Source organism: Choloepus didactylus, chromosome 8 (genome assembly GCF_015220235.1).
Source record: "Choloepus didactylus isolate mChoDid1 chromosome 8, mChoDid1.pri, whole genome shotgun sequence".
Taxonomy (NCBI): Eukaryota; Metazoa; Chordata; class Mammalia; order Pilosa; family Megalonychidae; genus Choloepus; species Choloepus didactylus.
In genome coordinates this window covers 14,565,721-14,583,136 of record NC_051314.1, presented here as the reverse complement: position 1 = coordinate 14,583,136, position 17,416 = coordinate 14,565,721, and the positions used below count along the sequence as shown (strand labels likewise).

Here is a 17,416-nt window from a genome sequence, read left to right as displayed (position 1 = left end):
GTTACCAGGGGAGGGTGGCAGGTGCAATGGGGGGTTAATGCAAAATGAGTTTAGGGTTTCTGTTTTGTGTAAAGGGAAATTTTAATAATGGGTAGTGGTGAGGGTACTGCCACATTGTGAATATGATCAATCCCACTGAATTTTATGCTTGGGAGGGGTTGGAATGGGATTTATATTTTATATATCTTTCCACAATTAAAACAAAAAGAAACTAAAGAGAAAATTACAATGAAATGCAATATATGATACTGGATGGGACCTAAGAATGGAGAAGAAAAGGCTCAAAAGTACATTATTGGGACAGAAGAAAAAATTAAAATATAGAATGTAAGCTTTATATCAATGTTAAATTCCTTGAACTTGATAAGTGCACTTAAGGTGATTACATAAGTATTCTTCTTTGTAGGAAATGTACATGGGAATGGCAGACTTCATCAACATGGTAACATAAACAGCTACTAAAAACTCCTCTCCAGAGATTCAATGGAAAAAAAGGACAATTCTGAATTGTTTGAAACTCTGGAGGAGGATACAGACTGGAGAAAGACCCTGCAGATGCCAAATTGAAGAAAGAGAAGAAATATCAGGTAGGAATCTTCTGTTCCAGACCAGCCGGTCCTCTCCTCTCCCCCTCACTTGGTTTCCATATGGGAAAGGCACAGAATCAGCAGACAGGAACCTGCCCACCAGGGACACAGATTTTAAAATCCCTCACAGCAGTGAAACATATCCCCACTGTTTGAAGACCCAGGGGACAGGAGAGGACATTTCATGGCCCAGGTCAGTGAGGGAAAAAGAAACTGAGAAAACATATACGGAGACTGCATTTCCAGTCCTGGGTCTGAAAACCCTTGAAGGGTAGCAGCAGCAGGCAGCTGTTTCCTTGTCTTGAGAATAGCTAGAGTACTGGGACAGCTGAGGGAGTACTCTGCCACGAGTATAGCCCCACATCAAGCCAGATTTTGGCTGGCAATGTGAGGGCATAGGAATCATGCAGTTTCAGTTCACCTGTATGCACCCTATGCTTGGGGACAAAGCAGCCTCTGAGGATGATTAAGTTACCAAACAGCACCATCTCCTGGACAGTCCAGAAGGTGCAAGGGAAACAGAACACCACTGAAAGCCAGCAGATCTATACTACCACACTCAGTGAAGGTGCTGGGGTGCCCAGTGCCTACTTCCCATCCCTATGGCAGGCCACAGTGGGTGCCTGGTCTGGGGGGAAGACAGGGGGACAGAGCCAATCTAACAACTGGCCAGTGAGAAACAAAGAGATCAAGTAAAACAAACAAGAAAACCCAAGGCAAAAGAGAGAAAACAACCTCCAGAATAAACTAATCAAGAAAATCAGATGCCTAGACAGCAAAAAAATCATGAGCCACACCAGGAAACATGAAGATATGGCCCAGTAAAAGGAACAAACTAACACCTCCACTAAGATTCAAGAGGTGAAAAAACTAATTAAAGATGTTCAAACAAGTCCTCTAAATCAAATCAGTGAGTTGAATGAAAATGTGACAAAAGAGATGAAGGATATAAGGAAGACACTGAAAAAACAACTGGCAGAACTTATGAGAATGAACGGCAAAATAGAAGAGATGAAAAACAGAATGAAGACATACAACAGCAGACTTGGGGGGGCAGAAGAAAGGATTACTGAACTGGAGGACAGGACATCTGAAATCCTACACACAAAAGAACAGATAGGGAAAACAATGGAAAAATATGAGCAAGGGCTCAGGGAACTGAAGGACAACATGAAGCCCATGAATATATGTGTTATAGGTATCCCAGAAGGAGAAGAGGAGGGAAAAGGGACAGAAAGAATGATAGGGGAATTAATCAATGGAAATTTCCCAACTCTTATGAAAGAAATAAAATTACAGATCCAAGATGTACAGCATACCCCAAATATGATCCAAATAGACCAACTCCAAGACACTAATCAGACTGTCAAATGTCAAAGACAATCAGAGAATTCTGAAAGCAGCAAGAGAAAAGCAATCCATCACATACAAGAGAAGCTCAATAAGACTAAGTGCAGATTTCTCAGTAGAAACTATGGAGTCAAGAAGGCAGTGGTATGATATATTCAAGATACTGAAAGAGAAAAACTGCCAACAAGAATCTTATATCCAGCAAAACTGTCCTTCAAAAGTGAGGGAGAGAATGCAGAATGTTGACAGCATCTTAAGATGGCTGTCAGGCGGCTGGTTCCTAACCGAAGAAAAGACGTGGAATGGGCTGCTACCTCCTGGCCTAAATGAAAGTGATGTTGAGTCAAACTCTGAAGAGGAAGCCACAGTAGACAACTCTGGATTTAACTTACAGGAAGATAAAGAAGATCAGGCCGCTAGAAAATTAGACATCTCAGAGTTCCCTACAAGTGGACCAAAAAGTGAAACAGAGGTGAATGTAAATGCATATGAAGAGTATCCATCTGGAATTTCATTAAATATGTGAAATAAATTTCAAGAATTGCATAAAAAACATTCGGAACAGAAAAACTCAGCCTCAAGATTCAGGAGGAAAAAAAGAAAACACAACAGGAAAGACAAATTGAACAATGGAGAGGCATCTCATAGTAAACACTTACCAAATGAAACCCAGTGGAAGGAACTCACTCAGTATTTTGGAGTCAATGATAGGTTTGACCCCCTTGTATAAAAGACAAAAAATTGATAAGTCAGGTCTTGAAGAGAGCATAGACAAGGCTGTGGAGGAGTGGAATACTGAAAAGGCCAAGGAACTCAGCAACCAGCTAGCTACTTGAGAGCTTGGTGTAAAAATTGCCAAAGCTGTTGCCTGCCACAATTTTGTAAAAGCCAAGAAGGCTGCTGAAAATTCAAGGTTGTTCGGAAAAAGAAGAAACTTGCATGGGGGTTTGAAGCAAAGAAGAGATGGGAAACCAAAAGCAACATGGGATATACGTAACTTGCCAGAGCTCTTCAAGACATTTCTAGACCTAAGTGCTCAATTTACTGAAAATACTTTCCTGCTTATGTAAAATGTCAGGAAATTGATAAAAGAAAAAAGCATATAATTTGGGAGTTGATTATCAAATCTTTTCGGTCTTTTTCTAAGGAGTTGATCCTATCAAAGTTCATGAAATGGAGCATTCTGTTATTTATACAAGAAATCTAAGCATATATGCAAGAAAAAATGATAGGAGCTTTATTTACTTGTATAACACCATATAAAATCAATTTTATTTTTTATCCATTTGGTATAGCATTACCAATGAATTCCTTGTACTTTCTTGTCTGTACTTGGTTTAATTGCACTTATTCTAGAATTTTTTTTTCAGGTTGTTATTTGTTTATAATGGATTAGTAATACGTGCAAGAAAGTCTCAGTTGATACCGTTTTTACAAATGACTTTAATCACCTTAATTTATAAAATTATTGACTTTATTAGAGGCAGTAGAGTTGATATGTCACAGTCATTGATTAATTTTCATGTAAATCCAGATCAAGTATTTCAATAAAGAAAAGGACAGACAAAAAAATGAGGGAGAGTTTAAAATATTTACATATAAACAGACACTGAGAGAATTCATGAACAGGAGACCTCCTCTACAAGAAATACTAAAGGGAGTGCTACAGACAGACAGGAAAAGACAGGAGAGAGAGGTTTGGAGAAGAGGGTAGAAATGAAGATACCAGGAGAAAGAAAGAGAGTAAAGATCAGGCATTTGATGCAGAAGGAGTACAGAATGTTCAACAGGATTGATTGTATAGATCCAGAAATGGATTGCACAACACCGGGTGATGGTAGCACAATATTTTAAGTACACTGAGCATAGATGACTGTGAGTACAGTTGAAAGAGGAAGGTTAGGAGCATGTAAGACACCAGAAGGAAAGATCGAAGATAAAGACTGGGACTGTATAACTTAGTGAAGCCAAGAGTGGTCAATGATTGTGATTAAATGTACAAATAGAAGAATGTTTTTACATGAGGGAGAGCAAATGAATGTCAACTTTGTGAGGTGTTGAAAATGGGACGGTATTGGGGAAAAATACAATGAATGCAAACTAGAATCTATAGCTAACAGTGACATTGTAATATGCTTCCATTAATTGTAACAAAGGCAATATACCAAAGCTAAATGTCTGTAAGAGGGGGGTATAAGGGAGGGGTATGGAATTCTTGGCATTGGTGTTGTTGTCTAACCCTTTTATTGAATTTATTTTAATTTTTTCTTTTGTTGCTTTTTAGCTGTCGTTTTTTCCTTTCCTTGTTTTTTTTTTTTTTCCTCTTCCTCTTTCTTTGTGGAAGAAATGGAAATGTCCTCATATAGATAGTGGTGGTGAGTGCATAACTATGTGATTATACAGCGAACCACTGATTGTTTACTTAGGAGGGAATTATGGTGTGTGAATAAAACCATCTAAAAAATAGAGAGGGATAAAAGTGCTGGAGAAAATGTGGAGAAAGGGATGTACCTAATCACTGTTGGTGGGGAAGTAGAATGGTGCAGCCCATCTGGAGGGCAGTGTGTGGTTCCACAGGAAGCTAAGCATGGGGTTGCCATATGGTCCTGCAATCCTGTTATTGGGTATATACCTGGAAGAACTGAGAACAGGGACACGAATGGACATTTGCACAGTAGGGTTTCATGACTAGCAGGTTTCACGATTCACAGTGAATGGAGGTGTCCTAAGGGTACATCGACTGATGAACGGAATGGCGAACTGTGTTGTATACATACAATGGAATATTGAGCTGCTATAAGAAGGAATGGAGTTGTGAGTTATGCAACCCAAGTGAATGGACACTGAAGACAGTATGTTGAGTGAAATAAACCAGAAATGAAAAGACACACTTTATATTGCCTCACCAATATGGACTAACTATAATGTGCAAACTCTGAGAATTGAATCTGAGAGCATAGGTTATCAGGGGAAGGCTTATGGTAAAGGTTCCTAGATTGCAAGCTCTTACAGCAGTCACGTCTATTTCTGAGTTGTAGTGGCAATTTCTAAATTCTGAGTTGCTGCCTCTTTGTGTATAACTTGGTTGGTCCCTGGAACTTTGGGTATCATCTGTGTGACACCTGAGACTCAGAGCCAGAGTCCGGCAGCTATGAATGTCAGCATTACCCATACAGCAAATGTTAAAGAGTCTGAAAAAGAGATCAGACTTCAGTTAGAGACATGAACGAAATGGACTTGGTTAGGACTAAGGTAAATCAGACAATACTGACGGTGTTTTAAAATTTCACCTTCTGTGTGAGACCAAAGGAAGAGATGTTTATTAGGTATAAAATCTATATTTTTTGTATCACACTATGTAAATTTAACCTGTATGGTCAGTTTATTCAAACACCATAATTATATGGAACTTTGAATAGGGAGTGAAATCTGTGGTTTGTACAGGCTAGTGTGAACCCTGATACATTCCAGAGTAATTTGGGCAGAGAATAAAAATGTATTTGCAAAGCCCCCTTGAGAACTCGGGGAAAAATGTGGAAATATTAAACTTCCCCACCTGGGGAATTCCTGACATTCTCACAAGCATTGGGGACCACCAATTTAGAAAGCTGAGCCCTCGATCTGGGGACTTGCCCTTATGAAGTTTGTCATTGCAAAGGAGAGGCTAAGCCTAATTAAAATTGTGCCTAAGGGTCAGCCCCAGAGTGTCTTTTGTTGCTCAGATGCGGCCTCTCTCTCTCTAAGCTAATCAGCAGGTAAACTCGCTGCCCTCCCCCCTACGGGGGACATGACTCCCAGCAGCGTAAATCTCTCTGGCAATGTGGGACATGACTCACAGGGATGAGCTTGGCCCTGGCATTGTGGGATTGAGAAAGCCTTCTTGGACCAAAAGAGGGAAGAGAAATAAAACAAAATAAAGTTTCAATGGCCAAGCAATTTCAAATGGAGTCGAAAGGTCATTCTGGAGGTTATTCTTATGCATTATATAGATATCCATTTTTAGTTTTTAGTATATTGGAATAGCTAGAAGGAAATACCTGAAACTGTTGAACTGCAACCCAGTAGCCCTGATTCTTGAAGACAATTGTGTAACTATATAGCTTACACTGTGCACCACGTGATTGTGAAAACCTTGAGGCTCCCACTCCCTTTATCCTGTGTATGTACAAATGAGTAGAAAAATGAGGACACAAAGTAAATGAATTATAGGGAGGGATGGAGGGGTATGAGATGTTTTGGATTTTTTTTTTTACTTTAATTTTTATTCTTTTTTGTGTGTGTGGTAACAAAAATGTTCAAAAATTGATTGTGGTGATGAATGCCCAACTATATAATGGTACTGTGAACAACTGATTGTACACCATGGATGACTGTATGGTTTGTGTATATAACTCAGTAAAATTGAATTATTAAAAAATGTACATGGGAATATTTTGTGGTCAAGGAATACAATGCGTACAACCTGCTCTCAAATATTCAAAAATAAATTGATAGATAGATAGATAGGATGAAAAAGCAAAGGTGGCAAAATGTTAAAATTGACGGATCTGGGGCATGTGGGGGCTGAGAGTATGTTGGAGTTCTCTACATTTTTGCAACTGTCCTGTATGTTTGAAATTACTTCAAAATTTTAAAAAATTAAAAAAAAAAAGGGGGGGGAGTGAGCTGCTTGCAAATAAATGTTTAAATTAGAACGGGGAGTGGGGTGGGGTGGAAGGGAAGTGCCATCTTCCTACCTTTCTACTTCCTGCTGACTGAACATGGATAAAATGGCTGGAGCTATTTTGGACCATGTGATGCTACACTGGTAGGACACTTAGATGTCTCTCTTCTAAAGCATCAACTCTTCTCTAGTAAGTCTTTTCTTTAGGATTTAAAGAGTCTCAAGTTTCTCCCAATGTAAAAGGAAAAACCTCTCCCTTGATCCCATGTCCTCTTCCACATTCCCTGCTCTGACTCTTCTTCACTGTTCACAACTGGGAAGAACCATCTACTCCGAAGGTTTCCATGTCTCCATTCCTCGGCCATTCCTCAACTCACTGTTTTGGGCCTTCTGTCCTACCATTCTACCTGAATTGCCCGGGCCAAGGACCTCTGCACTGCTACATCTAATTGACTTTTTTTCATTTCTCTTCTAACTAGATCTTGTGCTACCTCATGCTCTCACTACCTCACTGGCTGCTTGTTCTCTGCTGTCTTTGTCAGCAGAGCCTCTGCTCTGAGCTCTCATCCTCTCTACCCAATGATCGATTTGACTTCTTTACTGGAATGTCTCAAAAGCACCTCAAACTCAACATGTCCAAACTGAACTCATGTTCATTCCCTTCTCCCTTCCCCCAAATCTAGTTGTTCTTGCCGGAAATCTGGGAGACATCTTTGACCCATCTCTTCCCATCACCACCCACAACCAATCCACCGTCAGGCCCTGGCAATTTCATCTCCTAAGTAAAATCCACTCACTGCCATCGGCCAATTCAAACTCCTATCATCTCTCGCCTAGACTATTACGACAGTCCTCTACTTGGTCTACCTGTTTCACCTCACTTCAATCCCCCTAAAAAGCTGTTCATACACAGTAGTCAAAGGGATCTTTCTACCCATTGGAGCTTGTCACTGGCTTGCTCAGAAGTTGTCAAGGACTCCCCAAATGCTCAGCGCCTGACTCCCAACCATCTCCCCTCCATATCCGTTCTCACCCCACACCTTCTGGCAACTTCTTGAAGCCACACCCTCCCTCTTTGCCAGGTGCTTTCGCACTAGCTGTCCCCTCTGCCTCCTCTGCTCTTCCCTGTTGCCAGTTAACACCTGTTGCTCCTTCAGAGCTCAGCCCACTCAGGCCTTCCAAAGGCTGGATCCTGGTGGATAATCCATCCCGCTATCCATAAACTTTTCCTACTGCCACCTCACTATCCATAAACTTCTCCCCCATGCTGCTATCCCTAAACTTCTCCGTCCTAGCATTTAGCACCATTCGAAATGTTAGCTCCTGAGGGTCTTTCTCGGTGCGATCACCCAGTGAGTATTCCTTAAAAGCATGAATGAACACCTGCTCGTCAACGCCGCCCTCCCTCCCCTGTCCCACTGTGTTCATGAAGAACCCTAATCCGAGACTCTAGGAGCCCCATCTGAAAGATGTCCTAGAGAAAGTTCGCAAATAAAGATGGGCGAGAGGCAATCACTTAAGGATTGTGACGGTACTTTATCGTCATTGCTAAACGCACTTTACCTCCCGTTATCTCTCAGGACAGAAAAGGTGGAAGAGCGCGCTTGCGCAAACGTCCCCGCTACGGTCCCGTCCCACTTCGGCCGCTGGGTGGCGCTGGGCGCATGCTCCTGGCAGCGCGGTCCTCCGCGCCTCCTACAGGCCGCTCTAGCCACCCTTCTCGCCTGCTCTGCCGGGGAAGAGGGCGTGTCCGCGGGGGTCCCTCCAAGATGGCGGCGCAGAGGAGGAGCCTGCTCCAGAGTGTGAGCAACCGATCCGCTCTCCGGGCTGAGGGTTGGGAGCCCGTGGGGGTCTGTCCGGTCCAGGAGCGGCTCTGTCTCCGCTTTTGGACCGCCTCCCTCTCCCGGGCCTGGTGTGGTCGCCGCCTTCCCCTCTCCCGCGGCTAGCCCCGCTCACTCCCGAGGTCGGGGGCGCGCGCCGCGTGCGCGAGACCTGCGGCGGGTTTAGCTCCGCGCGTCCCGCGCGTGCGCTCTGCCGGCCGGGCGGTTTTGGGGGTGGTCCCTGGCTTTCCCATCCCAGTGTCCTTGAGCTGCGGGGGCACCGGGCTCCTCACTGCGGGGCGTCGAGGGTGGAGGAGTTCTCTCAGCCGGACGGGAGAGTCCGGGCTTGAGCCCACCCCTGGCACAGGGTAGTCGTGCAGTGACAGCAAGGCCAGCAGCGCCCACTCATATACAGCTTACTATACCCCAGGCATCGTGCTCATTGCTTCACATTTGAAAATTTAAGTTTCATAACAGCCCCATGAGGTAGCTGCTGTTATTCTTCCTGTTTTACAGATGAGGAAACCGAGGCACAGAGTTGGTCATTTGTCCAAGGCCTCTCAGTCAGCTGACAGGCGGCAGAGGCAGGATTCAAAACCGGCAGTGATTCCAGAAGCCCTATTAACCTCTAGGCTAGAAGGAAGGAGTGACTGGGGTAGTGGCAGCTTGGGTTCTGGTCCTGGCTCTGATTCATTGCCTCCTTCGGCCTCAATTTTTTTTTTTTTTTTTAAATCTGGAAGATGAGGACATGGAATGAGATTGCCTTGAGCTGTCCCTCACCCCTGTCTGGATGCTCATGGGGTTGGTGCTGATGTGACCTCCAGCCCCTGCATCCTCCTGGCATGCATGCACAGATAGGTGCACAGGTGTCAGCACTACAGGGCTATTCTGACCTGCTAGGGCTGAGCCCTGAACCCCTTGGTCCTCCTCTGTTGTCATTGCCTGTGGACTTGTCTGCTTCCTGTACTAGAAAGTGAACTCCTTGAAGACCAGAACTTGTGATCTCTTGCTTACTATCATGTCACCAGCACCACTACCATTATATGCTGGGCACTCAATAAATATTGTAAAATAGTGCTTACAGCATTTGTAGCCAGACCCAGTGCTAGGCTTGGCCTTACGGAGATGCAGCATGCACTGGCCCTCCTGCCCTCGAGGGTCTTGAAGCATTGGAACTGGGGGGTGGGGGGTGGCCTTCACTGCTGTATACTAATGACAGAATTTGTGTAGACTCTGGAAGCAGAGTCTTGAAATTGCTCCCCCAGGGAGCCTCCCCAGTTCTCCCTGGTGAGGATAGTGCCCGTCCCCTCCCCACCCATGTATCTTACTACTGCTCACCAGAGCTGCCTTGGCCAGTTGGTCAGGCGGGCCTGGCGTCTTCTGTTTTGTAAGCTCCTAGAGGGCATGGCCCCTTATGAGTGTCCCTGTTGGAATAAGCATTCCCCAAATGCTTGCTGGATTGTGGCATCGAGGAAGAGTGGCTTGGAAGTGGTAAACACTGCAGGCTGACTAGGAGAGAGTGGCTGCCTGGGATGCGCAGAACGGGGTGGCTTTCAGCTTCTGTCCCTTCTAGGCATGATGGAGCCCATGGGACTCAGGTTAGACAGAAGGCGAGCTTTACTAGCTCTGGAATGTGTTTCTGGGGGTGGTTGTGGAATCTTTCCTGGTGCTTTTTAAAGATAGAATAGTTAGCTCTAAATACACGCCGTGGTGATGAAAGCAAGGGGGTGGCAGAGATGTCCGCACAAGGCCCCTTCATACCCTCTTTTTGTCAGATGACAATCAGGACATCCTTGCGGTCCACAGAGAAGGAGAGGGCCAGGCGGTAGGTGGGGCTTGCTGACCTGCCCTCCATTGTCCTGAGTCTGGTTAGGGTAGCCCAAGCAGTGTGGTTCAGCAAATGGTTGTATGGACTGCTAGTCTGGGCCTAGGGAACCGAGGGTGGAATAAGGCAGGGTGCCCACCCTTACTGTGTTCGTAGTCCAGCTTGGGAGAAGGAGCCAAATACTACTAAGGCAGTGTGGTAGGTACTCTGCTGTCAGTGTGGGCATGCATTGGGAGCCCTGAGGAGGCAGCAGAGCACTTTAAAGTCTTTTGAGGAGGGTGGAAGTTTTCCAGGCAGAGGATAGGGAAAACATTCCAGGAAGACGGTACCACATGTTTATGTGTTGAAGGACTGAGACGTGGCCCGGTATGCAGGAAGGGCACTGGAATTGCCTGTCCGGGGGCCGGGAGAGTGTACAGGACCAGATGGCAGAGCACCCTGTGGAATGCGACCCTAGAGAATTTCATCTTTCATCCCCAGCCAGTGTGGCACTTCAGAAGGTCTGTGAGCTTAGTTGTGCTGTGAATGAGCACGTACTATTCATTCCCCCAAACGTCATTGAGCGCTGTTACACAGCAGGCACGGCAGTGGTGCAGGGGACATCACCCTCATGGAGCTCACTAGAACATAAACAACAGACAGTGAACCAGTACAGACCCTATACGATAAGAGAAATCTATAAAAGTGTCACATCAGGAGGTACCGTGAGGGAGAACAATCTGGATTCAGAGAATGGTGGAGGGCCATTTTAGACGGGAAGACCCGGTGAAGTGGGGAAGTGAACCATCTGGATATGGAGGATGTTCCTGCCTGAGGAAGCAGGGGGTGCAAAGGCCTGTTTGAGTAGCATCAAGAGGCCAGAGGGGCTAGAGTGGAGGGTGTTGGGGGTAGTGGCAATAGGAAGATCCTAGGGAGCCTTGTGGGTCCTGGCAAGGACTTTGGATTCCATTTTAAGTATAATGCAAAGGTCTTGGGGTGGTTTTGAGCAGGGGCTTGATGTGATCTAACTTATGATTGGAGAAAGAATCCTCTGTAGAGAATAGCTGTTTGAGTGGTGCGTTGGGAGACCAGGGCCTGCTGAGGGGCCCTCACTGATCATCCAGGTGTGTGACGACGGTGGCTCTGCCTGGGGCGGGGACAAGAGGAGTGCTGAGAAGTTACCATGTTCTGGCTGTGTTTGGGAGGAAGAGCTGATCTGATTTGTTGATGATAGGATGTGGGGTGCGTGACAGAAAGAAAAGTCAAGAAGGACTACAAGGTTTGGGATTGAGCAACAATGGTGCCATTTACTGATTCGGGAAACCCTGGAAGAGGAGCACATTGGGGCAGGGAAAGCCAAGAGTTTGATTTTTGCCTATACTAGTATTTATTTCATGAGAAAAAGAAAATCAACCTGAAATCCTTTTTTTCCCCTTAGACATGTTCTAAGCAATTATATCTGTGAGCTCACAAGTGCTAGGTATATATTTTTTCTACTGAACATTAAAATAAATGTATAGCTATTAAAATAAAAACGTCACTCCGCCATCGCCTACAGCCACCTCATATGCTGTTGGTAATGTGGTCTGGCAGCTTGCACACAGCAGAGTTCCACAATTATTAATGGCCTCTTCAAAACGTATTAGGACAATCTTTGTGATGAAAACAGAAAACCCTGGCAGGAGGCTCCTCTCCTCCCAGCTCAACAGACAGCCGTATCTTTTCGTGCAGTGTCGGCCGCATCCCTGAGACACGATGGTGAAAGTTGGGATAAACGGATTTGGCCGTATTGGATGCCTGGTCACCAGGGCTGCTGTAACCTCTGGCAAAGTGCAGGTTGTTGCCATCAGTGACCCCTTCCTTGACATCAGCTACATGGTCTGCATGTTCCAGTATGATTCCACCCTTGACAAGTTCAAAGGCACCGTGAGGGCTGAGAACGGGAAGCTCGTCATCAATGGGAATCCCATTACTATCTTCCAGGAGCAGAATGCCTCCTACAACAAATGGGGTGATGCTGGTGCTTAATATGTTGTGGACTCTACTAGTGTCTTTACAACCCAGGAGAAGGCTGGGGCTCACTTGAAGGGTGGCGCCAAAGAGTCGTCATCTCTGCTCCTTCAGCCGATGCCCCCATGTTTGTGATGGGCCTGAACCCTGAGAGTATGATAACTCCCTCAAGGTCGTCAGCAGGGCTTCCTGCACCACCTGCTGCCTGGCCCCCTGGCCCAGGTCATCCAAGACAACTTTGGCATCGTGAAGGGACTCACGACAACCATCCACACCATCACTGCCACCCAGAAGACTGTGGATGGCTCCTTCAGGAAAATGTCATGTGACGGCTGTGGGGCTGCCAAGAATGTCATCCCGGCATCTACCAGTGCTGCCAGGGTGGTGGGCAAGGTCATCCCAGAGCCGAAGGGGAAGCTCATTGGCATGATCTTCTGTGTCCCCATCCCCAGTGTGTCCATTGTGTATCTGCCCTGCCATCTGGAGAAAGCGGCCAAATATGATGACGTCATGAAGATGGTGAAGCAGGCGTCACAGGGCCCTCTGAAAGGCATCCTGGGGTACACTGAGGACCGGGTTGTCTTCTGTGACTTTAATAGTGACACCACTCTTCCACTTTTGATGCTGGGGCTGCCATTGTCCACAAGAAGTACTTTGTCAAGCTCATTTCCTGGCATGACAACGAATTTGGCTACAGCAACAGGGTGGTAGACGTTGTGGGCCACATAGCCTCCAAGAAGTAAGAGCCCCTGGACCACCAGCCCCAGCAACAGCACAAGAGGAGGAGAGAGGCAGTCGGCTGCTGGGGAGTGCTAGCCTCAACTCCACCCCCAGTCCTGAGAATCGCCCATCCTTCACAGCTTCCATCCTAGACCCCTGAAGGAGGGGAGGGGCCCAGAGAGCCTGACCTTGTCCTGCACCGTCCGTAGAGCTCACTGTAGCCCGCCACAACCAACCAAACAAACCCTAGTAGGAGAGGTGGGGACAGGGAGTGGAGTTGGTCCCAGAGAAGCAGGGAAGGAAAAGGGTCATCCAGAAAGACAGCGGTGGCAGGAGGCACAGGGCATTTGAAGCTCTTGAGAGAGAAAGAACTGCTGTCCCCCACCCTGAGCCATCTGCCTGGGGGCGTTTTTCTGCCTTTCTGAGCTTCCTTTTTGCCTCTAAGGAATTAGGGTGCTTTTGTCACAAAAACACTGAGCCTTTTCATACTATAATTTGATATTCAAGCTGTGGCCTGAACTTGGAACCATGCTTTGTCCACTTGTGCCCAGGAGTTTGAGTTGAGCCTTTATGGAGGTTTTATGGACTGTTTTTATGCGACGTGGTCCCATGTGTGTGTGTGGCACAAGGTGTTGGTACAGCCTTCAGTGGGTTAAATACAATTGGATCACTAGAGAGATTCTTCATACCAAAATAGAAATTTGGGAAACTCACAAAATCAAGTCAAAATGAGGCTTTTTGATACAGTCTTCTTTCTTTTTCATATTTTCCTTTAAATTTCTTGGGAGAAATAAATGTTTAACCCACCAAGGAATCGCAGGCCTCCGTGTTCACTGTTTACATGTTTAGAAAGGTCTGTGATGAGGCTGTTCCGAGCGTGAGGCTCCCCCTTCTCAGCTTCCCGGCGACTCCAGTCCCGGCGGGCCTGGTATTTGTGGGTGTGGGAGAAAGTATGCATCAGTGTGTGCAGGGGTGGAGAGGTGGGTGGTTTGCGTGAATAGAAAATACGTGACCTTTCTGAAAATTGCTCAGAAATGTGGAGGAAGGAATCTGGAGACTTGGCAGTCGGATGGTTTTAATAGAAGCAGCAGTGGATGCTTGGGATGGTCCCTGGTGGAGAGGGAGGGGGATAGAATAGGAGGGGCGCACCCCCAGCCCCAGCGGCATGAGTGATTTCCAGTCCACTGCTGAAACCAGGAGGACCAAGTCCTCGTCCATTCCCACACTGCTGGATTCTCGTGGAATTCTCCAGCTATGTGTTATTAAATTAGTGTCCGAGGTGCCGTGGGGACTGGGTTTCAGGCAGGACTTTCCACTGAAGAGCCTTCTGTAAGTAAATGAGAAGTGTAGCCATATGCCATTGGATCCGTTAATCATTATTTTGTATACTGCTAAGAAAGAAAACTCACTGGTCATTAACTTGTAACGCACCAACTTCCAAGACATTAAAAGGCAGAAAATTTGCACCTTAGTATCAGTGAAATAATGTAGTTAGTTAACAACTCAAGGCCACAGGGTGAGGGTTGCCACAAGGCCACATGGTTAGTGGCCGGTAAGGGGGTGCCCAGTGTGCACAGACTGCTCAGGGAAGGGGCCCGTGGCCTTGGACAGTTTTTTCCCAGAGTCTGGAACGCATAGAGTGAGATGGCTTTGATGGGTGCTGAGGAGCATTAAATAAAACTCCATGTTAGTATTTGAGGTTACTCACTTTTCAGTTCTCTTTCCAGCCTTCTGATGATACCAAGAGAAAGACTTGGTTTGTTCCTGGTATGTTCTTAACACCTTTCTGATACTTATTAACCTCCTTTTTTTTAACACAGGGAGAACAGGGCTTCCATCTCAGAGCCTAGAGCAGCCTAGAGGTTCAGCTAGAATTGCTTAGATATGACAGATAATAGTGGTTTTCTTCTTATAGTACTGAACTAGTTTATATTCAAAATGAAATCATTTGAGTAAAAAGAAAATACGGCAAGTTAAAGAAATAATATTAGATGAATTATTTCTTGAAGATGGTGAATGGATGACTGAGGTTTGGGAAAAATGGGGCTCTAGCACCTGTTTGAGTTGAGCAAGTTTTTTGGAACAGGGAATAGGATTTGGAAAAAGGAGGCCTTGCCTCACCATGGATACTTTTAATATGCTATTTGGGTAATTTCTTTCTTATTTGTCCTTTATTTTAATAGCAAGCCAAGATACCTTGGCTGGGAATTTAATGTTTAAAGAGTGCCAATGTAAAATAAATTGAACTTTGCTCAGCAATATGCATGTTTAAAAATAGTTGATTTGTTTTCAAGTGTATGCTTGTCTCTGTGACTGTACAGCTGGGTTCAGTAGCCTCTTCATTTTGAAGCCCCGAAATACATTTGGCTTCTCAAGTAGGTCAAACCTTTGGTGTGGGTGTTATTTCTATCCTGTGTTTGGTGCAAGTGCCTCTTGCCAGAAGTGGGTTAGCCTCCCACGCTTTTTGTTCTGGTCACAGTTTTTTAGAAATCATATGGAAGACTGGATAGAAGGCCTGATCTGAACAAGACAGACAGCTGAGTGAGGTTGTTGATATGTCAAAGGGCATATCAGAACCATGTCATCAAGCTGGAAGGCTGAGGCGAAAGCAGTTGGAAGTAATCCGGCTGATGAAAGTTTAGGTTTAAAAAAATCCTCTTACAGAAGTGAGCATGGGAGAGACTGACTTGATTAAAAGTTCAGAGGAAAAAGACCTTTGATTTTAGTTGACAGCAAGAAGGAGTTTTCACATGGAGGCTAAATGCCCATCTATTATTTGAGTATATGAAGGCTATTGATTTCTCTTTGTTGATTTTATATTCTGCTACCTTTGATTTCTTTTGTTGTTTGAGTTAGTTGTGTTTTTAAAATTTTTAATTTTGAAATAATTTCAAACTTACAGGACAGTTGGAAAAATAATACAAAACCCATATAAAGAACTCCTGCATACACTCCACCCACATACCCAGATCCACCAACTTTTAACATTTTGCTACATTTGCCCTATGATTCTGCCTGTCCATCTGTCCATCCATCCATCCATGTCTATCTATCTATCTATTTTCTAAACATTTGAGAGTAGATTGTATAACTCATGCTCCTTGAACACCTAATTATTCCATGTGCATTTCCTAAAAACAAAGTTGTTCACTTATGTAACCACCTTAAGTGGTTATCAGGTTCAAGACATTTAACACTGATATAAAACTTTTATTCTGTATTCAATGTTTTCATATGTCCCAATAATGTCTTTTTGGGCCTTTTCTCCTCCATTATTAGATCCATTCCAGGACTGGATAACTTGGTAACTTATACTCTACTTTCTGTCTCTATGAGATTGCATATTCTAGCTGTTTCATTTAAGTGGACTCATAACAGTATCTGTCCCTTTGTGTTCTGACTTATTTCACTCGGTGTGATGTCTTCAAGGTTCATCCATGTAGTGGCAAGTGTCAGAACTTAATTCCTTTTCATGGCAGAGTAATATTTCACTATGTGTATATACCACATTTTGTTTATCCATTCATATGCTGTTGAACTTTTGGATCACTTCCATCTTCTGGCTCTTGTGAATAATGTTGCTATGAGCATTGGTGTACAAAAATCTGTTCAGATCCGTGCTTTCAATTCTCTTGTGTATATACCTAGAAGTGGGATTACTGGGTCATATGATTGTTCTATTGAATTAGTTTTATCATTGATTGTTAGGATTTTCCAGGTATACTGTCATGTCAACTACAAATAGAGACATCTGTATTTCTTTTTCAAATCTTATGCTCTCATTCTTTTCTCTTGTCTAATTGCATTGGCTAACAACTCCAGTTCAATGTTAAATAATGGAGATTGTGGGCATCCTTGCCATATTTCTGATCTTAATGAGACTGCCTCTTGTGTTTCCCCACTAAGTAAGATGCTGGCATTAGGGCTGAAGTATGCATATGATAGCATGTTAAGAAAGCATCCATCAATTTCTGTTTTGCTGAGTGTTTTTATCAGGAATGGACAGTTTTTTTTTACAGAAATAGTAGAACTGGTTTCCAGTTGACCTGAACACCAATTGACACGTTCATTGCAGTAAACAAAATAAAATAATATACTTCTAATATATCACTAGTTCAACATTATGAAAATCAGATTTCAAAAAAAGCACTTAACCTTGTAGAAGTATCTAGACACTAAGTGCTTTACGAAGAACAAAGTGCTTGTTAAGATTGACCGCTGTCATACACACAGGCTTTCTAGTTTGGGAGAGTTTGGTCTTATTGGCCACATGTGACTGCAGCAGTCAGTGCAGTGTCAACCCACTCACGATAACAGCGTTGTGGGGCCCGACGTGAGACGCTTAGAGATGGAATTGTTCCTGTGCCATCATACACTGAAATGGCAAGTTTCTCAGCCACCTATTTGTGTTTGTTTCCTTCCTTCCTTGTGAAAGACTCTTTCACCAGCCTTTCTAATCGTG

The 17,416-nt window shown here is 44.5% G+C and overlaps 1 protein-coding gene and 1 pseudogene across 2 annotated transcripts in view; both read left to right on the top strand.

Annotated features, from left to right (window-relative positions):
* Window positions 1-2,169: 2,169 nt before the first annotated feature.
* LOC119542545 lies at window positions 2,170-3,023 on the top strand (annotated as a pseudogene).
* A 5,324-nt stretch (window positions 3,024-8,347) lies between these two features.
* TAB1 (TGF-beta activated kinase 1 (MAP3K7) binding protein 1) overlaps window positions 8,348-17,416 on the top strand; it is a 28,398-nt gene continuing 19,329 nt past the window's right edge. For both annotated transcript variants that reach the window (XM_037845597.1, XM_037845598.1), the window contains exon 1: window positions 8,348-8,402. In XM_037845597.1, the coding sequence (XP_037701525.1) occupies window positions 8,370-8,402 (33 nt within the window). In that variant the 5' untranslated portion in view covers window positions 8,348-8,369. The remainder of the gene's footprint in view (window positions 8,403-17,416) is intronic.